A 24,361-nucleotide genomic window follows, 5' to 3' on the forward strand; every position below is an offset into this window, starting at 1 on the left:
GAGGCTTGAGGCCTAGTCCTGAAACAACACCTTTTGGGGTCTTGTGAGGGGAAATGTGATCGTAGGAGCATCACACTTTGTACAGTAGCTAAGTACAAGGTTTTAACCATTACTGGTAAGTTTGGTAGTTCTCACTCTAAGCAGATCTGAGAAATTAAAGAAAACACCTCATCAGGAAAATCTAGGATGAGCTTATTGTAAATGTTTGCGTCTCCCTTGGTGGCCCAGTTTACGCAAGAGACTCCAAACTCTGGATGGTGCATTAGGGTAACAGCCTGATGTAATGAAAGAAGTTTCAGCCCCCCAGGTCAAAGCATTGTTCCTGTAGCCCCCTGTACCCTTGTTTCGGCCTACTCCAATTCAAGTGTGAAATCAAGATTAAAAATGCTTCCCTTTGGCCAATAAAGCCCATCTTTGACTATGTTGTATCATTCATCCCCCTGATGCAAAATAACTTTGTTGTTTGTTGCTAGCATGATGCTAAAGCTAACTATCTAACCAGGCAAACAAGCAATCTAAAATTTGGTGAACTTATTAAGCACCCCATGAGGGGCTCTCATGTGAATTTTCTCCTGTTTTTAAACAATATTGGCCCAAGGGGGCAGCTCCAAATACCTGAAAAACAGAAGTTCCAGGGTTCACAGTTTCAAAAATATATGTCTGATTGTGGCAAAACAGACGTCTCCCAGTTTGCAAACCCCTGTACAACATGTTAAAAATGTGGGTGCACAGAAACCCCTAGATATTTTTCATTCCCAAACTCCTTGGAAGAAAAATCAGGAAGACGTACACAGTTACCCCATTCTGAAAGAAAACAGCAATTCTCAAAATGTTTTTGGATGGATTTTTCCCCCACAGGCCCATTTGAACCAGTGACCAAAGCCTGGGTTAAAAATTTGAATGTAACTTAAACACCAAAGGTGTTTTTTTTCCCCTAACAGAAGGCATTTTGTTAATATCCATCCAAAAAGGGTTTTTTGTGTAGGTACAGAACACCATCCCTTCTAATGCATTAGCATTAGCATAATGCTAATGCTTATGCTAACGACACACTGCCAGAGCTCCACAACAATATCAGCTCGCTCCAGCATAAGCACCCGGAGGCATTTTACGTGGTTGCAGGAGACTTAAACCATGTAAACCTGACAGACACTTTGTTCAAGTTCCACCAGCATGGGAAATAACACTCTGGACTGTGTCCACATCAACAAAAAAGATGCACACAGAGCTGTCCCCATCCTCATTTGGGCTTCTCCGACCACATCGCAATCGTGCTGGTTCCTGTTTACTGCCCTTTCCCCAGACGCCAGGCACCAACACAGAGGACCATCACAGTGTAGCCCAATGAGACTGCCCCAGCTAACCAAGACACAGACTGGCAGGTCTTCAGAAGGCAGCTTTGCACTAGGTGGAGGAGCACCTGGAGGATTATACATCAGGTGTCCTCAGGTACATCAGGAAGTGCATGGAGAACTTCACCTGCACCATGACTGTAACGTACTATCCCAACCAGAAACCCTGGCTGAACGCAGAAGTGTAGTCTCTACTGAAAAACAGGAATGCTCCTTTCCAGTTTGGTGACCAGGTAGCACTCAGAGTAGTGAGAAGGGATCTGCACGCTGGGGTGAACAGGGCCAAGCATACCCTCAGAGGATCCAGCAACATTTTACGTCCAATAATCCCCGTAGTATGTGGAAGGGCATTAAGTGCATCACAGACTACAACACCAGAGTTGTTCCGAAGACCCCTTTCTACAAGACGCACTCAACCTTTTGTAGCGCTGCTTTGAGCTTTGAGGACTCCAACCCTGAAGAGTGGAGAAGTGAGGAAGACCATCCAGAGAATCAATCTTCACAAAGCTTCTGGACCTGACAACATCACTGGACGGGTCCTGACAGACACCAGTTCACAGAGGTGCTAACAGACATTTTCAACACCCCCCTGAAGCAGGCAGTGTTCCCTACCTGCCTGAAGACCGTAACGATCATCCCAAACTCCAAAACATCCTCAGTGACAGGTCTGACGGACTATTGGCCAGTGATCCTAGCTCCGATGGTCATAAAATGTTTTGAAAAACTGTTCATGACCCACATCACAGAATCCATTGGTGTTACCAAGGACCTGCACCAATATGCATACAGGTCAAACCGATTCACACAAGATGTCACTAGTGGTCCACACAACACTCACCCACCTAGAGAATAAGAACTCGTGTGTTTGCCTGCCCTTTGTGGAGTTCACATCAGCCTTCAACATAATCATCCCAAATACCCTCATCCATAAACTGCACACATAGGACTGTGCTTCACTCTTTGCAACTAGGTCTTGGACTTCCTGAAAGACCATAGTCTGTGAAGATCTGTGACCCCCCCCCCCCCCCCGATCACCCTCAGCACGGGCCTCCCACAGGGCTCTGTGCTAAGCCCCGTCCTGTTCACCTTGCTCACGCATGACTTCACAGCAAGTCACTCCAGCAGTCTGATTGTGAAGTTTGTAGATAACACATCTATACTTCGACGAATCACCAACAACGATGAGTCCAACTACAGGGAGGAGGTGGAGCATTAGGAGGGCTGGTGCAGAGACAACAACCTCTGCATCAATGTGAAGAAGACCAAGGAGATGATCGTGGACTTCAGGAAGGACAGTCATGCTCCTCCTCCTCCTCTTTACATCGGTGGGGCTGAGGTGGAAGTGGTTTTTAGCCTCAGGTATTTGGGTGTGCACATCTCCAACGACCTCACCTGGAGCACCAACCCATCCTGCCTGGTGAAGAAGGCACATCAGCGCCTCTATTTCCTTATTAGGCTCAAGCGTGCTGTGATTAGAATCTCAGTCCTGACCACCAATATGTGCGTAGTGGAGAGTGTCCTGACCTCCTCCATCACTGTGTGGCACGGCAACTGTTCTGTGGCAGAGAGAAAATCTCTGCAACGGCTGGCTAAAACTGTGCAGAGGACTGTGGTTTCACCTGCAGTTCACCACTGAGATCTACAAAACTGGATGCAGGAAACGAGCCTCCTGCATCCTGAAAGACCCCAGTCAGCCCTTGCACCCTCTGTTCTCCCTGCTCTTCTCAGGCAGGTAGTGACAGAGCATCAAGAGCAGGACCACAAGACTGAGGAACAGTTTCTTCCCAAAAGCAGTAAGACTGGTGGAGATTCGGCGATATTTGTATCGATTTTAAATGCTGTCAGGCTGATAATTATTTAATTATTTATGAGCGCCCTGCAGCGTTTAACTCTTGTTTTCCATGTAACCCTTGTGCTATCCTAGGCACTTTAACATTGGGAGTTGGGTCATCTAGACCCACTACATAGTGCTCTGAACCTTTTTTCTTCAATGATTTGTGATCTTCACTGGTGTCCATGGATTACATGAAATCTTTCCACCTTTATCAACCTTTGTCATGGTAGGGAGAAGAGGTCAATGTAAGGGTGGGGTCATCTTAGAATAGCATAAGGGTTAAGCCTCCGACCGCTAGTTGGCACCGAGCCTCTTTGCGCAGCTGTGATGGTGTGGCTCTACACCCCACCCCAATGAAAAGATCTCAGTGAGAAGCAACTTGTTTTTATGAGACATGAACCACGTTGACCACAGTCAACGTCACCCCCCGAAGAGGATGACATCAAATTAATGGGCCGAAAATCGTGTATTTCACACACAAAAAGATTAGTCTGAAACTGAAGTCGAAATGTTCGTCTTCCCGAGGCAACCAAATCATTAAAGGGTTGCTATGGAGATAAAATCAACAGAAAAGCCGCCATTTTGAAAAACGTGGAATTTTTGAATCATGTGATGACATATAGCTCTCACCAATGGAGCAATGTCTTTTTCTGAGTCAGTTGATGATACTGATCCCTAAGCTAGCACTTTTAGCCACATTAGCATAACTAGCATAGTTAGCATTATTAGCATTTTGAGCAATGTGTTTTTCAGAGAGAGTTGATGATGCTGATCTCAATGCTAGCACTTTTAGCCACATTAGCATAACTGGCATTGTTAGCCTAATTAACATTTTGAGCAATGTGTTTTTCAGACAGAGGTGATGGTGCTGATCGCTATGCTTGCACTTTTTGCCACATTAGCGTAGCTAGCTTAGTTAGCATAATTAGCATTTTGAGCAATGTGTTTTTCTTAGAGAATTGATGATGGTGATCGCAATGCTAGCACTTTTAGCCATATTGGCATAGCTAGTATAGTTAGCATAATTAGCATATGCAGCTTTGACTAGCCTTGATCAAAGGTGGGTGATGAGGGCGGTGAGGCTGGGGAGGGCGGTAAGAGCGGCGGTTGTGCTTAGAGTTGGGCGTGGAAGGCAGATTGCGTCTGCTATACCATGCTATACAACGCTGGTTGCGGCTTTAATTTTTACTTAGGATGGGCACCAAACCCATCCTACCATTGCAACAACACATCATCAGTTGGGTGGTTTGGGGACCACAGGATTTCCTCTCTGCTCTGTGCACATGATATTGTCCTGTTGGCTTCATCGAGCCAGGACCTACAGCATGCATTGGGGTGGTTTGTGGCCGAGTGTGAAGCGGCTGGGATGAGGGTCAGCACCGCCAAACCAAATCCCTAGATCTCGACCGGAGAAAGGTAGTTTGCCATCTCTCGGTGGGTGGAGTGTCGCTGCCCCAGGTGGAGGAGTTTAAATATCTTGGGGTCTTGTTTAAGAGTGAGGGAAGATCGGAGTGTAAGATTGATTGGCAGATCGGAGCAGCGTCCGTAGTTATGTGGTCGCTGTATCAGTCTGAAGAGAGCTAAGCCAAAGAGCAAAGCTCTTAATTTACTGGTCGATCTTCATTCCAATACTCACTTATGGTCATGAGCTCTGGGTCATGACCCAAAGAACCAGGGCCCGAATACAAGTGGCTGAAATGAGCTTCCTCTGTGGGTTCACACTGTGGGGTGAGAAGCTTGGTCACCTGCGGAGAGCAGGTGACCAAGAGTATAACCACTTCTCCTCCACATTGAAGGAAGCCAGTTGAGGTAGCTCATGCGTGTAGTCCGAATGCTTCCTGGACGCCTCCCTGGGGAGGTGTTCTGGAACTGAATCACTGGGCAGAGGCCCCGGGGAAGACCCAGGACACGTTGGAGAGACTACATCTCAATGCCGCGGGGTCCCCCCAGAGAAGCTGGAGGAAGTGAGCTCTTTGTCTGGTTATCTTTGCTTAGACTCCTGCCCTCGTGACCCGATCCCGGAAAAGAGGAGGAGGATGGATGGATGGATGGATTGATGGATGGATGGATGGATACATACCGAACCGAAACTCTGTGCCATGTTGCTGCCAGTATCAAATAAAAACACAAATTGGGGATAAGAACGGGTGGAGCAGAGCCTCTGACCAGCAAATGCATGGAGCATCATCCAAAATGCTGTTGGCAAAGCCTGTCAAAGTGCAGACTGTCACGTAAATAAAGCATCTTAGGCACATTAAAGCACTCTCCTTCATCCTGTCATGATGCCTCATCATCACACTTTTTTTGTTTTCTGGAAAGAATTTATGTTTTTATTTTCCTTTATTTTTGAAGCACCGTTCAGGCTCCTGAACCGTTTAAAAGTAAGAAACTAAATTAAGCAATGTTGAAAATAAACAGCATTTATTTCCTCAATCAGCCTTTTAGGGCCTTATTGGTTTAGCAACATCCATTCCATTTTTATTCTTACCATTTTTATTCTTTCTTATAGAAGAATATTTTGTTTTGGAAATCAAACAATGTTGACTGTGCCCTTTATATATTTTAAGTTACCAAAATAAAAGCACTATGAATTTGCTTGGGTAAAAGCAACTTATATATTATATACAGTTGCAGGGCTTAACATTGTGCTAATCAAATAAATTGAATTTTACACTTTTATTCTAATGAAAGATGTATTACTCTTGTTTATCTGCTTATTTAATATAATAATATCCTATTTTCTATTTGCGATTACGTAGGATTTGCTGTGTAAATTAGGGTTCTTAATTACTCTTTCATTTTACCCCCCACCTTAGTAGCTGGCATAACACATAAATTCTTCCCTGTGAGATTATTAAAGTTTGATTTCTGCATTTATTTATAAACAAAACAAACTTTTTAATGATTACACAAGTGAATATAGGTGCTGTAGTAAAGCTGAGGCACCCATATAGTAAATAGTTGCCAGTTCCTGACTTTTCGGGTTCCCACCGTGACTATCCCCCTCCCCCACCAAGACTGAGAGAAGGGTGAGCAGAGCAAAGCCACACCCGTTCAGCTCCACAGGTGCATCGTCTCCCTCTCAGCTCAGGCAGCAGTGCAGACAGCTAACCCAGTGGAGTCTCAGAACGGCAAGGATTTTTCATGGAATCTAGGTAAGTCTCATCAAAACTTTTTAAAAACAGACAGTAAATGACTTTGAGACATATTTAGTCCGTCTAGGCATGCTTTTCTCCGGTGGAAATGCTCGAGAGCCGAGCACATGGCGATGCTAGCTAGCTCGGTCCTTTGAAGCTAACGCAGCATGTGCTTGTGGGGAAGCTAGCTTTCCAAATGATTTTGGTCAGGCTGTTACAGATCCTAAATACATTTTAAATGTAATTTATTGACGTGTGGCCTTAAATGTATTAATTTGTCTTAAATTCTGTGAGTTAACCCCCCCCCCCCCCCCTTCGCGCTGCGCCAATCTTGCTGCTTGCCGTTTGTGCAAAAGTGTTGATAATTTTGATGCTCCAGCAAAAGCATCGTAGTCACGTCTGCATGTCTGGGATCATTACATCGTTTAGATATTCTTCGTACCGGGATCAAAGCTCCCGCTGCAGGAGCTCCGTCTGAGTCATGTGACCCAGTCTCACTGTCCCGCATTAACCCGAGAGGGTAAAACTAGAATAGTTAGAGGATCTCATTTTTTTCCTCTTGATGAAAATAAGAAAAATATCAAAGTTTAGGAGGCCCGACCGAAATTTAATGCTTCATCAGTTTGACATGTTCTTACATTTAATGCTTGTATGTATGCTTGCTTAGATAAACATGATGTTCATGGTCTTTGTAAATATGATTTATATATTTTAAAATGATCTTTAAAAGGTCTTAAAGTCTTAAATTTAACTTTTTAAAATCTGTAACCATCTTGGTAGTGTTTTTTTTTTTTTCATTTGAAAATGCTTACCAATTTGATTTACTTTGGTTAATTTGTTTGTTTGTTTTAAAACCAGGATCACTTCAGTATTTTGTGGTCTTGTTCTTTAGAGCTAAACAAAAAATGTATGACACCATGGTGCCCTGTTGTACGGTAATCAAGTGACTTTAAAAAGTATTTCTGGTGCCAACATTTAGTAATATTTTGATCATGTCTTTTGTTTAAAACTCGAGTCCCGCTTACATGTTTTTATACTTTTGCTTCCTGGTTGGTTTATGGTGCAGTAGTAAATAATTGAGCACATTTAGTACTGAGCATTTATCTAAATACTTTAAATCAAAAACTCAGGAAGGTCCAAAGCTAATGTTCATTTTGTGAACCTCATCTGCACAGACCCACTGCTGCGTCATCATTAAGATAATTGTGTAAAGTAAACTTTGTTTATATAATAGTTTATCAGTAAGGACATTTTTTTAGCTGAGTCTGTCTTTCATCTGAGTGTTTAATTAAACAACCTTTCTGTGTTTGATTCTTAGAAGAACCTTCAGATTTAAAAAGCGTGTGAAGATGCTTAGGGAGCAAAAGAAAAGGTGCCAGAAGAGGTACACAGAGGGCCTGAAGACCAAACATCCACCTGTGCAGGTAAAGTTTTTTTGCCACTGTTTTCAGTATACTATTTATTGGGATCAAAATACTTATTTATAGTAGATTTCTTCTTTGTAACAAGATTCTTTAAAAAATTCACATTGCAAAATAATTTATCATCTCCTTTTTAATAATGTAATATCTATTAGATGTGAAAGCATTGGTTAGCACATTTCTGCTAAACTGATGTAAACGAGTAATGTCATTTGTGTCCCCTTTATAGCCCTCTGTATCCACTGAAAGCTGCAGCTCCTTGGTTGGATCTTCAGACATCCCAGAAAGAGAAGATGCTGTTGGCAATAGCTGGGTAAGTGTCAAAAAGAACGGTGTTTTTTACCCTATGTTAACTGTTATGAAATTCCTGCTTGCCAGAAATAAATAGCCTGCTAAATTCCTTGGGTGGGGGGAAAAATAAAAATGTGGTTAAAAGTAAAACTGCAAAGATTTAACTTGTAGAGTTTTAATTCATAAATCAGTTAAATATCTTAAAATGTAGATATTTAATTTAGTGAAAAATTAAATCCAACATGTGATTAAACTTGTGCAGTTTTAATTTGTACCTTTTTAATTTTAAAAAGTAAAAATAATCTATGAAGGAATTGGAACCAGACACCAACACCACTGCCTGTGTCCAACGAGAACAGTCAGATACAGATGAGCCAGAGGTTCCTCCCCTGACAAGAACAGACAGTGTATTTGTAAGTATTTATCATGGAATCCAGCCAATATCAAATACTTTTGTCAATGTTTTTATCAATAGGGCTCAGAATCTTTATCATCAAACTTTGCCTTAGACCAGGGGTGGGCAAACTTTCTGACTTGAGGGCCACATTGGGTTCTAAAGTTTGATAGAAGAGCCGGACCAGGAGCAGATGCCAGGAGTGAGAATGAAATAATATGGAATCTGGATGAAAGCACTTTTCAAGCAAAATTATATTTTACAACATTTTAGAGTTTTTAGGTTAAAACTTTTGTTTTCATTTTAGAGCCAATTACACTAACAGCTTGATGTATGTTGTGAAAACTCAGAGAAATGCTCCATTCATGTGGTGTTTGAATGATCATGAGAATGAAAAAAAAAAACACATATTCAAACACCACATGGATGATAAAGCGGAGCCCCCAAACCTTTTCTTATGAGGGCCACAATAAGTCTTTTTTCTTTAAAACTTTAAGCTTCTTTATTTTATTGTGAAGCCCTATAATAAAGTTTTATTAATTCATGATCCTTTTAATACAACAAATAACACTATTTATGAAATAAAAAATAACCAAATTACTCTCTGTGATTTTCAAAGACAAAAAGTCAGGAAACAATATGCTGATACATTAAAAAGAAAAAAACAATGAATAGTGGATCCTCTCCCGTCTTCGTCCCGCTGAGACTTTGAAGCTGCAGCTCCTCACACGTCTCATAGTTTGCTCTAATACTGAGCAGCTGTGTCCTGCATGTCGTTTTCTTATCCAGTAATAATGAAAAAAGCAAATTTATCTGTCTTCTGCTGCAGCTAATCGTATATCTGCGTTACCTTTTCACCAGTACAGAGTTCTTCGTTTTTTGCAGGAGTTATGTTCTGAAAATAACCGTGATCTGTGAAATCCACGGAGTTTGGTTACTTACAGACGTTTTTTTATGGTAGTTAAACTTCTCACTGCCTTAATACACTTTTCTCACACAGACATGAACATTTTCACCTTTTCTCTTGTTTAAATTCTCAAACCTTCATAGAAATTAGGTCCAGGATCTTAGAATGAAAACAAAAATTTCTGTAGATCTAAAGCGCTCTGCCTTTCTGTACAGGAGACATGGAGATTGACTGACAGGGTCTTCAGCCAATCAGGACACAGAACAGGGTGTTTAAAAAAAGCAGCATAATCGATCTAAAAGAATGAGCTAAACTGGGAAAGATGAACTGTGACGTAGAAAGGGAAGACTGTCTTCTGCTCTATTTGACAGATTTTTAGAGGGTTTCAGGTTGGAGCTCAGACTGCAGTAGGGGGGAAGAAAATGTCACTTCTAAAATGGGCAGATAAAAAAAAACATGGGTCTCTGATATTGTTCAATGGGCCGTACCAAACATGGAGGCGGGCCGGATCCAGCCAGCGGGCCGCAGTTTGCCCACCCCTGCTTTAGACTGAACTCTTAACTTTTATAAAATATTATTTACAAAGTAGTGTATTACAATTTAAAATGAAAAACTTGTTTCTTTTCTCCAGCTCACTAAAGACTACTTTACCAAGCATGCCATGGTTCAAGATCTGTCAGACGTCCCCTCAAGCTGCATAGAAACTAAAAAAGCAGTAGCCTGCAGAGACTTTCGGCTAGCAGACAGATTGTGAGGATAATTATTTACTGACGGAGTTTTTTTAAATGTGTTTTTAGCTTTTGTTTATTTTTCTGATGGCCTGCAATCTACCCTGCTCATTACGTTAATGAGCACTCCATTTTAACACTTGTTCTATTCTGTTTTTACAGGGACTTCGGGACTTCAACATCTTCAACAAAACATCAAATGGAGTCGAGGAGTGAAGACAGTGAATGTGGTATTACACCCCCCCCCCCTTCTAAATTTAATCTTTTTATACAAGCGTTCCCAGTTGAGTTTTAATCGTGAAATCGACTATTTTAGCCAAAATCACTAAACCTATTTTGCTTTAAAGACAAAAACAAAACCTAACAGAGTAGTGTGATGTCGCACACAGGGAGTTCCATCTTGCCCTGATGGCTAAAATCTGGCTCAAAACTGTCTGGCAGGATTGATCCAATATTGCTTGTCATTATTTTTGCCCCACTAATATTAGCGTGAGGCTATAAGCTCGTGCTCGCACAAACGGCTATCTGTGACAGGGAGGGGAAGTAAGCCCAGTATTGTATTTCTAATGAACCACTGCCTATGGTCTTAAAAAATGTCTTAAAAAAGCAACACAGCTTTTGGATCTTGGCTAAAAACTGCACAATCATAATTAGGAGATCACTTTTAACGATTTTGACAAAAGAAAAAAAAATGCATGTCTATGAAGACTCTCATTTATCCAGGTTGATTCCATTTCCACATCATAGTACAGGGTCGGGCAATTATTTTAAGTCGCATTGGGCCACATTGGGTTATAAAATTGGATAGAAGGGCCGGACCAGGAGCAGATGCGTGGAGTGAAAATGATTTAACATGGAATGTAGATGAAAACATTTGGATTGAAAATTATATTCTAAAACAGAATATTCTAGAGTTTTTAGTTTAAAACTTTTGTTCCCATTTTAGATCTCTATTTTATTGTGAAGCCCTTTGGTACCTTCAAGGAGTTGTAAAGTGTTGTATGAATAAAGTTTCATTCATTCATGATCCTTTTAAGAAAATAAATAACATTATTTATGAAATAAAACCATGACCAAACAACACTATCTATGATTTTCAAAGACAAAAATTCAGGAAAAATATACTGACATTTAAAAACAAAAACAATAAATGATGGATCCTCTCTCGTCATAATTCCTCAGAGACTTTGAGCTCATCTTGCGTCTCACAGTTTGGGCAGCTGCGCTTTCTGTTTTCATCCAGTAATACAGAAAAAGCGAATTTATCTGTCTTCTGCTGCAACTACACATATATCTGTGTTACCTTTTCACCACTACAGAGTTCCCTCCTTTATTGCAGGAGTTTCGTTGTAAAAATAATCGGTGAAATCCACGGAGAATGATTACAGACGTTTTAAATTTATGGTAGTAAAACTCCTCACTGCCTAAATACACTTTTCGCAGACAGACATGAACATTTTCACCATTTTCTCTTGTTTAAATTCTTAAACTTTCATAGAAATTAGGTCCAGGATCTTAAAATGAAAACAAAGATCTGATCACGATCAAAGATTTCTATAGATCTGAGAGCTGCGCGTTTCTGTACAGGAGTTGAGGCACGGACTGGGGAGATTGATTGACAAGGTCTCCAGCCAATCAGGACACAGAACAGAGCGCACTGTTTAAAAAAGGCAGCATGATCGCTCAGATATAATGAGCTAAACCGGGAAAGATGAAATGCGACGTGGAAAGAGAAGACTGTCTTCTGTTCTATTTGACAGTGATTTTAAAGGTTTTCAGGTAGAACACAGACTGCAGAAGGTGGAATAAAATGTCAGATCTTGATCGTGTGGCCAGATTAAAAAAAAAGTGTGTTCGGCGGGCCGGACCAAAGATGGAGGCGGGCCGTATCCAGCCCGCGGGCCGTAGTTTGCCCACCCCTGTCATAGTAGTAGGTTTAGGGGCTGTCATCTGGACTTGGTTTTTAAAGTTAGAAAACGTTTCACCTCTTATCCAAAAGGCTTTGTCAATTCTGACAGAAAGCTAAACCTACTACTATGAAAGAAAATAAATGTACAGTCAGGACCATAAATATTTGGACAGAGACACATTTTTTTCCAATTTAGTTTCTGTACATTACCACAGTGAATTTTCAATAAAACAACTCGGATGCCATTGAAGTGCAGACTTTCAGCTTTTATTCCATGGGTTGAACAAAAAGATTGCAGAAAAATGTGAAAAACTAAAGTTTTTTTTTTTAAACACCACCCCATCATTTCATGGGCTCGTTAGTCATTGGACAAATGAAATAACTGCAAACCAAATGGTCATTCCTCATATTTGGTAGAAAAGCCTTTGTTGGCGATGACAGCCTGAAGTCTTGAACTCATGGACATCAGCAGATGCTGGTTTTCTCCTTCTGAATGCTCTGCCAGGCCTTTACTGCAGCGGCAAACAGTTGCTGTTTGTCTGTGGGCCTTTCTGTCTGAAGTTTAGTCTTCAACAAGTGAAATGCTGCTCAATGGGGTTAAGATCAGGTGACTGACTTGGCCATTCAAGAATATTCCACTTCTTTGCTTTAATAAACTCCTGAGTTGCTTTGGCTGTATGTTTTAGGTCATTGTGCATCTGTATTATGAAACGCCGCCCAATCAGTTTGGCTGCATTCACCTGGAAGAGATTGTGTTTAAAAAATGCTTTCGTTTTTCACATTTTCATGCAATCTTTTTGTTCAATCTATGGAATAAAAGCTGAAAGTCTGCACTTCCATGGCATCTGAGTTGTTTTATTTAAAATTCACTGTGGTAATTGACAGAAACTAAATTAGAAAGAATGTGTCTCTGTCCAAATATTTGTGGTCCTGACTGTAGTTGAAGCTGGACTTGAAGAGCTGCTTCACAGTGCTTCCATGGCTGTTGTGTATGTGCCATTAGGGCATGGGTCTTTAATATTGACATTTTCTCAATTCAGGGAAGACAAAAAGTGTATGATTGTCATTTTAAAATAACCATATTGTTCATACAATGAACAGGACTCAAGACTGAAGAACGGACACGGCAGTGAAAAAGTCTAAAAGTCTAAGAAGCGACCCTTACAAACAGGTATGCTTCCTACATGTTACACTTTTAAAAGTTTCTTAAAAATGGCACAAACTATGTTTTCTAACAACCATTTTTAAGGGAGGGGGGTATTATTTATTATTACATTTCTTGCTTATAGCATATGTAGTTCAAAGATAAAATGTTACTAATAATTGTGCACAAGAGGTACATGTCATCAAAACTGTCTAAATCAGACTTTGAAACATCTCACTGCCAACATTGAAAGACTTGAGTTTCATGAAATTGTCTTATGTCAGCTTTCAATGAAAATGTGAGGTTGTGTGGTTCTTGTTGGGTTTTTAATTAAAATGTTTTCAAAAATGGAGCCCATGGTTTCTACACAGCAGAGAGACTAAGGCATCGATACTGCTGAGACGGGTAACTTTGCACAATACAGAATCATTTCTAACTACACCAGCAACGTGGCTCTGATACTTTATTTCCTTCTTTCAACACAAGATAAGAAAATCTATTTCTGTGGGCTTTCTTTTCTAATGAACATCTGACATTTAGTTAACACTGTTACAAGTAGTCAGACGTTTTCCTGAGCTTTTGATATATATCGTAGCATCTCCTTAGTTTTTGTAAATAAGAAATGCTCATTACCTTGAATCTGGTCTAATCACGTTTTGTACGTTGGTGACTTATAACATTTTTCCTTTCTTTTTCTAAGGAGCTTAAAAAAAAAGGACCTGGTCTTCAGCAGAGTGCCGAGCATTGGAAAAAATTTTAGGAACCTGCATTGAAGGTGGGAGGGTACCAGGAAAAAATGTCTTTCCTGCATAGAAGCTTCGCAGAGGGAGCTGGAAGGACGAACATGGCAGGCAGTCAAGTTTTTTGTTAGGAACAAAATCACAGCACTGAGGCGGTATAGTTCAAAAAGACGTTAGTTTTTGTTAGTTAGAAAGATGTGATTCAACTTTATTTTGTTTTCTTTAATTTAAACCAGTGCTTGTAAATCTAAGTTCCAAATTTAAGCTTCAGACACATGCACTTATTTATCTTAGTGACCTTTTTTTCCGGAAGCACTTAATTTTCATTTGAAGCACGTGTATCGGTCAAAGGTGACCTTTTAATTTCTGAAGCACTTAATTTGTATTTAAAACATATGTATAGGTCAAAGGTGACCTTTAATTTCTGAAGCATTTTATTTGTATTTGAAACAATTGTATAGGTCAAAGGTGACTTTTTTTTCCTGAAGCACTTGATTTCATTTTGTAATTTTTTGACAGGTCAAATGTCACTTTGTTTTTATAAAGCACTTAATTTGAGTTCAACAGGTCTTTGTTTTCTGGTTAAATCTGTGTTTACGTTGTGGAACTCCAGGCCTTTAGGGCTGATGTCGTTTTAGTTTTCCAGATCTTTTTGCTCTACCCCCTTCCGATCCGCTGCCCCGGTGATTCCAGTCAGTTAAAAGTAGGAAAGGGAAAACGAGGGGGAGCCCTAATTTTTGTTTTCCACCAACTCCTGCTTTTGATTGACTGAGCTCACCTGGCCCAGTAGATCAACAGGAAGTAGAAGAAGAAAATCTGGAAAACAAGCAGGATGTCAACACTCCAAACCTGGAGTTCAACAGCCCTGCAGTAAGTGTGTGATAGAACGTTTAACGGGTCAAAGGGAACCTTGTTCTGTCCAACAGCAGTATATTTAGTTTTATAGATTGGTAACTATAAATAAATTGCCCATGTCTCTTATTTGCTGTTCGCAGTTTCCTTCATAACAAACATATTTTGACAGTGAATGATGCCTTGCATGTTTGGTAAATGACTATTAGTCAGGAAGTGTGAAATGAGTACTACAATCCCAATTGCCTTAGTTACAGAGCTGTTAACCAAAGTTAGAGTAACTACTGTTGTATGGGTGGTCCCCATGGGAAACCAAAATTCAGGTTTATTTTTCATGTTAGTGTTTTCAGTATTTGAAATGACAACACTCCTTGAAAAAAAATTACATTATTTTAGCAGTTAAAACCATCTCAGAAAACCTTGTAGAAAAGGTGGATCCCACCAGGAGGGTCCTAGTCATGGGACCTCACGGGGTAAGAAATACGGGTATGTGTGTGTGTGTGTGTGTGTGTGTGTGGGTGTGTGTGTGGGTGTGGGTGTGTGTGGGTGTGTGGGTGTGTGTGTGGGTGTGGGTGTGTGTGGGTGTGGGTGTGTGGAGGATTTGGGCTTTGTTTGTGCAGAAACATACTCTGTGTTTAGGAAGTGACTGGATGTAGGAAGTGACTATGTGTGGATGAAATAACTAAATAAATAGAATAAGAACACACCAGATGTTTGTGTAACATGTGGACTCAAAGGCACATTAACCCTCGTGCTGTCTTGTTAACGCCACGTTAACGTTGGGGGTAGGGTCATTTAGACCCCACAAGACAGGTATTGGCTTGTTCAGCGCACTGTCTTGTGTAGTCTTGCGGGGTCTAGATGACCCCACAAGACTTTTACTTTGGTTGCCTTTCATTTTCTGTGTCCATTTTTGGTTGCCTGAAGTTTAACACTTGTGCTGTCTTGTGGGGTCCAGATGACCCCACTCCCGCCTCCAAGGCACGCTAACGTTGGGAGAGGGGGTCATCTGGACCCCACTAGATGGCACAAGGGTTAAAACATTGAACGTGGGAGTGTCACCAAATACACATTTTTGGGTTAAAATTACAATAGAAAAAAATAAGCTTTTTTTTAATCCTTGTTGGTTATTTATCCATTGAAACATAATTTTAGGAAAACAGAGAGAACATTTACTGATATCAGCTTGTTGACGGCTAAAAGGTGAATAACACAAGCTAGGAAAACTATGAACAGACCTGGCATAAACCAGTGGCTAAAACAAATGTTGTACTGCCTTCCTTGGGAAAGAATAATCTATGTTCATAAAACCAAACAAAACCTATTTGAAGAAATCCGTGGACCCTTTATCAATTATATACAAAATCTAGACCTGACAGATTTTTGATTTCTACTTCCTGGAATTTTGTGACCTCAGCTTACGAGCTTTTGTGAAGGAGTGCTGTGCCGGTACCAGATAAGAGTAGCAATGTTCATTGTTAGGTTTTGTATTATGTATTCGAATTAATGCGTGTTTGTTTTTGTGTAGACACTTGTTTTAAGTAAAATGTCCTACGATACACAGCGTTCGAAATAAGCAGTTATCTTGTTGTCCGAGACAACCAGATTTCACGGAGGACAACCAAAAACGAACCTGATGGTTGTCCGTGTGACAACCTGGTCTTTTATATAGTTTTTGGGAAACCGACGTCCGACTTTTTAAGATAAAACCGAGTGTACACCAACGATGTCACGTGACTTCCGGATGAACCGAGTACGCCTGAAGACATCGCAAAATGACAACATTGCACCTGCATGTCTTGTTCAGGGATATTAGTCTTTACTGTTACTGCATCACAATGGAAACATGGTATCATTTACACATGCGTTTATTTGAAATGGATGTTAGATCATATTATAACTTTTCATCACATTTAAATATTACTTTATAATTGGAATGCTGTACCAGTCCCAGTCCATACAAGTGTTCTAAATTTTAAAACTACTCATCAGGTTACAGTGTTGGTTAATGTAATCAATTTTCTGATATATTATAGGGTAAGATAAAGTATTCTCATTTGACCGTGACAGTATTTGATTTACATGGCAAGACTTTGTGTAACCAGATGCTTCAATCTTTAGTAAAATGTTTGTTTTTAATATTTAAAGAGTTTTTAAATGTCCATCATAAGAGGCAGCCGATATTAGATGTATAGAAGAAATAAAGATGTAAGTTCTGACATCTGAGTAGGTTTGGTTGCTGTTGAATATCGGTATCCAAGGACAACCAAATATTACTTTTTTCCCCTTAATTCTAATGCTGGATACATTTTTTTATCCTTTTCTTTTTTATAAGGAAAAGTAACTAGTGTTATTGAAGTTGCTGTGTTGTCACGTCTCATTCTTTAATACAAAGTTGTGGGGGGGGGGGGCGTGTACAGGAAATGTGGGGGAAATTTGTGAGTGTTTTGCAGGGAGAAAGTGTTAGTTTCCAACATGACGGTGTGTGTTTGTGCAGACGTCCAGAGACCTGGCTTGCTTTCTCCAGCTGGATCACGTGAACGTCTACCTGGGCCAGGACTACAAAAGCAAGTACAAGGCTCCTACAGATTACTGCATGGTGATGAAGGTAAGAGCCCATCGCTGCCATGAGACTCTGCTGCCCCCTGGTGGCCACCAATGATAGGATTGTGTGATGATTTGTCAATCATGCTTGGTACGTGTGCAGCACCCTCAGATCCAGAAGAAGTCTCAGTATATAAAGTACCTGTGCTGTGATGACATCAGAACCCTGCAGCAGTGGGTCAACAGTATTCGCATCGCAAAGGTAACAAAACAAACTTTTTTTTTAGCACAATTGCTCACTTTGAATTTTTAACAGGAATAAATCTTATCATGAAATGAAATTCACACGTTTTATTATTTGTCAATAAGTCAGTATGTTGAAAGAAGCTGCAGTATTTTTATTTCTTAGAGTTTAATCCAGACTTTCAGACTTTCTGTATTAAAACAATGAACAACTTCTGAAACTGAACATGTTGAGCATTTAACACATTTATACTTTAGACCCTGGATATTTTCCTTTTGCTCTTTAAAATTCTTTAGTGCACCATAGCGGGGTAACGATTCGTTTTAACCATGACTTCATTCATGATCTGTGATGCCGATACGATTATTAGTCAATATTGGTTCATCCTGACTGAACTAAATCCAGATCCAGGATCCAGATCCTCTGAACTAAAGTGGATCCAGATCCTCTGACCTAAAGCGGATCCAGATCATCTTCATCCAAACTTCCAGCAGTGAGACTCAGACAGACATTCCTGCTACTGAACAGTTTTCCAGATTCTTGGATTTCTTCCAGATCATCAAGTTAATGACATCTGTGTCCAAACCAACAAGTAAACTAGAATGAATGTCAAATCCATTCACATGTTAGTTTCCTAAAGTTCACCACTGTTGTTTTTCCACATCCAAAGAATCCAAAGGGAACATTCTTAGAACATTCTAGACACTGGATGGTCACATGACTTTATTCACAGTCTGTCCACACATTGGACTGGAATGATGGACGGATCCGTGTTCATGACATCACATGTGTGTTGTCCTCTGTGATTGGTTGGTTTTATCTTATAGTAAAACAAATGTGCCACGTCTCAATCCTAAATGGTATCTTCCAACATTTATTTTGTTTTGAAACTATTTTATGATGGTTCTGGTCAATCTTGCCTCAGACAGACTGTAGATCAATTTATTGATTAATGGCTACACCCCTAGTACACACAGACTGTGTACACACATCTGCACTCCTTAATGTCTGAATGTTGTTTAAACTCAAGAGTTGAGCCGATCTCCCCCCCCCCCCCCCCCGCCGGCGTCCATGTCAGTACTGTGATTTTGTGTCTGACCCTCAGTACGGGAAGCAGCTGTACATCAACTTCCAGGAAGCGTCGAGGAAATCAGAGGCAGCCTATGATTGGACCTCTCTCTCCTCTTCCTCCATGAAATCAGGATCCAGCTCCTCCAGCCTTCCCGGTGGGTTCATCTGTGAGGAGAGCAGAAAGGGCTCAACATGCTCCACACGAGTTCAAACATTCACACATTTAACATTAGGTTCAAACAGCACAGTGCTCTGGTCGGCCTCTGATCCACAGCCTTCAACAGCTCCCCACTTGCTTTTTCTGTTTGGGTTTTCGTTGGAGTTACAGCAGGTTGAGCTCTCTCAGATCTCTGATAAAAAAGTCCATTGCATGTCCTCAACTCTGCACTGACCAAAGATTCCCTTGTGAGCAGAGTCTCAGTCCAACTCCAGCCAATCAGACAGCGGCGTGTCGGAGATGATCTCATCCGGACACACCCGCAGCCAGAGTGTGGTCAGCTCCGTGTTCTCCGACGCCTGGAGGAGAGGAACACAGGGAGAGGTGTGACGGCAAACACGCATGTTCAGTTAACTCTTCATTTGATGACTGTTCTCCCCCCCCCTTCCTGTTTGTTTCATCCTTTCCACCTGTACCTGCAGATGAAGATTGACAGCATCAGCCGACCAATCCCTGTGCAGATGCCCACTCCGTTCCCCCCGCCCACCTCCTTCTCTCAGCCTCCGACTCCGCCTCCACAAGGCAGCCACCCTGAAAGTCTCCTGCAGTCTGAGGACTCCTCCTCCTGCCACCCCTCACCTCCTCTGCCCCCGCCCCCCACAGCAGACCCACCGCCCCCCACCTATGTGAAGTACAGCACATTGGCTCGCCTGCAGACCCAGACTCAGTCCACGATGGCGTCCGGGGGCTTTGCCGCCTCGGCGCCGGCCCCCTTGCAGCCCGCCAAACTGAACTACAACACTCTGCCCGCTGGTTATTGCACCTCATCTCCCTCTCCTCCTCCTCCACCTCCCCCTCCACCCACCATGCCGGCTCCTGGCTCGGCCATGGCCGCCCTCAAGTTTGGTCCACCGAGCCCCTCTGCTGTCCTTCCAGCACCCCCCATGGAGGTGGAGGAGGAGGAGGAGGAGGGACCCCACTTGTTCTACCTCCCACCTCCACCAGAAAGCCTTGAAGCCAACAGGCTGCCGCCTCCCCCCCCGGCGGAGCTGCCCCCTGACTGCTGCCCCCAGCTCTCCAATTCTGGTCTGCAGCAGTTTCTGGCTCAGAAGTTTCCCAACATGGTGTACGACTTCAGCTCTGCAGAAGCCGACCAATCCACCCCCCCAGCACCCCCACCGGCAGGACTCTCCCCCCCCACGTCTCTGCCAGTTCTACCGCCCAGCTCCCCCAGTGCGCCTCCCCCCGCTCCTCCTAAAACCTTCACGTGTGCGTTTCCCAAACCTTCTGGGCCCTCCTCCCTTCCCATTGCCCTCTCCCCCGTGTCTCCCACCCCGATGGGCCACGGGCCGGTCAGGAAGCAGCAGAGTTTCTCCACAGGACACTCCCCAAATCAGCCCCCTCCCACTCTGCCCAAGCAGCACAGCCTCTCCTCCAAAAACCTGGCCGTCTCTCCCCCTTCGTGCCCCCTCCCCATCTCCATCGCAGCTGCCACCTCCTCTTTGGTGAAACAAATTGTCAACCAGTTTCCACAAAACTCCTCAGTGTCTGCCCCCAGCAGCTCCACCCCTCAGAGCCCCCCAGCAGTGAAGGCCAAGCCAAAGTGGCAGCCTGGGGGTGTCGTGGCTCCACAGTCCCCTGAGTTTCCGCCGCCGCCTCCCGACAGCTCACTGACGGAGCTCCCTCCTCCCGCCTCCTTTAAGACAGGTTCCCCCATCAAGAAGTCCCCGTCCACCTCCTCCATGGGCTCCACCAAGCGGGGGCCTCCTCCGGCACCACAGAGAGCCTCCTCCATCCGGGACGCTCCAGAGGAGAGACCCAAGAAGGTGGAGAGTCTGGTCAACATGTTTGGCCAAGCCCCACCCTCAGGGACTCCGTCGAGTTCTTCCTCAGCCACGTGCTCCCCCTCCAAAGACTCCCTCGCCGCTCCGCTCCCCAAACCCGGGAAGCTCAACTTATCCAACCTGCCTCTGGCGCTTCAGGGGCTTCAGACGGGCCAACAGCACCAGCCTACCGACTTCTCCGCTCCTCCTCTCCCGCCTCCACCCTCGCAGCTCGTACGCGTGGACTCCTCCCCCGACTACTTCCCCCCTCCTCCCTCCGATTCTGAGCTCTTCCCTCCTCCACCCCATCCATCAGAGTTCCACCACCCTCCAAAGGTGGCTGTGGTGAACCCGCAACCTCAGGCGCAGCAGACCCCGCCCTCTGCGAGCGTGATTTCTTCCTCATCGTCATGGAAACAAAGCTCACTGAAAAGGGGCTCGGTTCCCCCGCCCACAATAAATCGGCGTGCCAGCAACACAGCTCATAAAGACCTCTCCACCTCAATGCCTCTTGCCCCTCCAAATATGTCTCAGACTCCGCCCCCCTCACTGTCTTCCTACTCCTCCTCATCCCCAGTGCCCCCAACCTCGCCAAAATCTGGGGGGTCGGGGTCTCTTGCTTTTAAACCTCACTTCCTAGAAGACCTGAACCGCACTCTGAAGAGGAAGTCGGTGTCTCGCCATGGCTCACTGACCTCCTCCCACCTGATCTCCTCCTCCAAGATGGAGCCTATGGGCACCATGGACGACATGGCGCTGCTCCCGCCTCCTCCCCCTGAGCTCCTGCATCAGCAGCAGGGGGTCCGAGGACACTGCCACACTCTGTCCCGCCACCAGCCGCGCTCCCACTCCACAAAACATGCCAACATCTCAGGCTATGCAACACTGAGGCGAGGCCCGCCCCCTGCCCCTCCCAAACGGGACCAAAGCACCAAACTGACCAGTGAGTGGTAGAGACTGAGGGCAGTGGCGTGAGCGAGCTCGCCCAATAGGGTTCCTTCATTTTGTCGTGGTTCCTCATCCTCAGATAACCATCCTGATCCAAAGCAAGTAGTAAACTGTGTATCCTTAATCCAGGCAGACTGTTAATGTTAGCCGTGTTACTCCCTCAAAAAAGATTTACATGCATACATACATGCATGTATGCATACATACATGTATACATACGTACATATATATATATATATATATATATATATATATATACATACATACATACATACATGCAGACATATATATGTATATATATATGTATATATATATATACATATATATATACATATATATATATATATATATGTATATATATATGTGTGTGTGTGTGTGTGTATATATATATATATATATATATATATATATATATATATATATATATATATATATATATATATATATATATATATATATATACATGCATACATACATACATGCCTGTATGCATACATACACACATACATATATGCATACATATATATATATATATATGTATGCATGCATGCATGTATATATACATATATATATACACACACACATATATATACATATATACATACATGCATACATATATATATGCATGCATGCATGCATATATATATATATACATACATGCATGCATGCCATGTATGAATGCATACATACACACATCAATACATTTTCACTTCACTGCAGCTTTGCATTGAAACAATGACGACAGCAGGAGAAACTCTTGACTGCAGGAGAACAGGTACTCTGCACACAGACATGAAGGACGAATGCGGGAGAACATGGAGGGAGGAAGGAACAATGCTTTGTATAGAAATGAATACGGGGGGGGGGGGGGGGGGCAGCATTGGAAATTTTAACTTTTGTTTGTTTAAATATAAAATTATTTAATACTGAAAGAATCGGATTTTGTCTTTTTTGTACAGACGGTTGAGTTTATCTGAAAAGCGTGTTTTCTTATTGCGAAATACTCATTCATGTTTGCATAATTTATGCAGGATTCGTAGAGTTTGAGGTTTTGTTGGGAATGAGACTTCAGGGGAACCCCTCTTTCAGTCTGGGACAGGGTGGGGGCATGACAATTGGTACCAAACCGAGCCAGTGTGGGCTGCATTGGATTGAACAGATCTATCACCTGTATGACCCTGCAGGATCTCTACTCCCCCACAGTCAAGTGTGCTGATCCGAGCATCCGATTGGATTTCAACAGATCATATCGCCCCCCCAGTTGGAGTCAGGGGTTTGTTGTAGGGACAGTAGTGATGAGCCCCGCCTCTTCTCAGACGGGTCACTCACCCACAGTCATTTATTTATCACCTGGAGTCATCTGGGATTGAAGGGTTTCGTGGGGGCCTGGACACCTGCCCACAGGTGTGGAAATATCACACTCGTCTGTTTTGCTGCTTTGATCCGTTATAAGAACCGTCTTTTGTCTTTAGAATTTTGCTTTTAGTTGCATTTTTTTTCAGAATGTCCATCATTGCTCCTTTGAAATTTAACTTGAAACTCAATGAAAACATTTCACCAAAACAGGAAGACGGTTTTTAAAAGATTTATCAGAAGAAAGAGTCCTTCACTTCTGATATATTTGTTTTCCATCTAATAAAGGGTCTCTAATAAATGTGCCTTAGGACAGTGGTCTCCAACCTTTTTCAGGCCACAGACCAGTTTAATGATGAACTATATTTTCACAGACCGGTCTGAAGTTTGTGTTTAGTATTTCTAAGCTTCCAGTTTCTATAAAAATATGTTTTTCTAATTAAAATGCTACAAAAAATGTAGCTTAAAAAAACCTCCAAACATTAGTAAAAAAATGCTTTAGATGACAAAGTTGTTGATTTGTAGAAGTTGTTTCTGATTTGTAAATAATTCAATTAAACCAACATTAGAGTTTTTTTTCCATATAGACCATTCTAACACTGAGAACTCAACCCAGTTTCAGATCATCTTTCAGGACACAAAGATTGATCCGATTTTCTTTGAAAATAACTTCTGATTAGCTCTATTTTAACATAAAGGAACATTTTCTGTGCTAAAGTTTAATCCTCATATTCAACCTTGCTGTAGGAAAATTCATAAATGTCCTTTTTACAAGTTGACCCAAATCAGAAACAACTTCCACAAATCAGCAACTTCATTTGACTGAACCTTCATTCTTTGTGATGAAGATGAAGATCCCAACCGGAGGCTAACTTCAGCCAACTTTAAGGTGTGACGGATAAATAAAGCAAAATAGAACGACACAACCGTCGCTAAACTGCTATTTACTAAATAGATCAATAAACATGAATCCACCGTGTCTGCATCTTTATATCTGCGTGTGAAACATTCAGAAGTCAGTCGCTGCACATTAAGGCTTCTGCTACGTGAGAACAACTGTCCTAATAAATCCACATTTGGAGGAAAACTCCTGCTTTTGTCTGCAAACAGCAGCTTTACGTTTCTTTGAAGGATCTTCTTTGGTTTCCTCGCTGAATCTTTGGTGAACAGAATCCGGTAGTTTTTCAAAATAAAACTTCCATTAGTATCAGAAAATAAAGTAAACAGAGATAATTGAAGTTGGAGGATCCATTGTGTTTTCTGTCAGCGGCCCACAGACCGGCCTGAGGGTTTGAGACCACTGCTCTGAACAACTTTAATCAGTTTTCTTGTCCTACAAAACTGAGTAAAACTCGAGTTAAAATATATTCATGAAAGACTTTTTCCCAAATAAAAGCAACAAATTTTGACAATATGTGTCAGCAATGTTGAGCCAGTATTATTGTAGTTCTGGTCAAAGGGTCAAAGAGAGTTAGGAACATTTAGAAACAGTCCAGCCCTCCAAATGCAATT

At 42.2% G+C, this 24,361-nt stretch overlaps 2 protein-coding genes across 11 annotated transcripts in view; both read left to right on the forward strand.

Moving 5' to 3' along the window:
* LOC101161763 (ras-associated and pleckstrin homology domains-containing protein 1) overlaps positions 1-22,431 on the forward strand; it is a 48,549-nt gene extending 26,118 nt beyond the window's left edge. For both annotated transcript variants that reach the window (XM_078939076.1, XM_078939075.1), the window contains 5 exons: positions 17,207-17,317; positions 17,417-17,515; positions 18,603-18,723; positions 18,982-19,109; positions 19,208-22,431. In XM_078939076.1, coding sequence (XP_078795202.1) covers positions 17,207-17,317; positions 17,417-17,515; positions 18,603-18,723; positions 18,982-19,109; positions 19,208-21,502 — 2,754 coding nt within the window. In that variant the 3' untranslated portion in view covers positions 21,503-22,431. The remainder of the gene's footprint in view (positions 1-17,206; positions 17,318-17,416; positions 17,516-18,602; positions 18,724-18,981; positions 19,110-19,207) is intronic.
* On the forward strand, positions 6,199-14,838 carry LOC144988594 (uncharacterized). 9 transcript variants are annotated; one of them, XM_078939082.1, is made up of 8 exons: positions 6,199-6,341; positions 7,642-7,747; positions 7,974-8,057; positions 8,347-8,448; positions 9,968-10,086; positions 10,227-10,294; positions 13,075-13,144; positions 13,818-14,838. In XM_078939082.1, the coding sequence occupies exons 1-7, from the start codon at positions 6,331-6,333 to the stop codon at positions 13,104-13,106; spliced, it is 522 nt and encodes a 173-aa protein (XP_078795208.1). In that variant the 5' UTR covers positions 6,199-6,330; the 3' UTR covers positions 13,107-13,144; positions 13,818-14,838. The 9 variants fall into 9 exon arrangements, 5 of the variants coding, with proteins under 5 accessions (XP_078795208.1, XP_078795207.1, XP_078795210.1 ...); XR_013652519.1 differs by having other exon boundaries at positions 6,200-6,341; positions 8,329-8,448; XR_013652517.1 differs by lacking the exon at positions 9,968-10,086.
* Positions 22,432-24,361: the final 1,930 nt, after the last annotated feature.

This window comes from Oryzias latipes, chromosome 21, assembly GCF_053564925.1.
Source record: "Oryzias latipes strain Hd-rR chromosome 21, Olatipes_Hd-rR_3.1".
Classification (NCBI taxonomy): Eukaryota; Metazoa; Chordata; class Actinopteri; order Beloniformes; family Adrianichthyidae; genus Oryzias; species Oryzias latipes.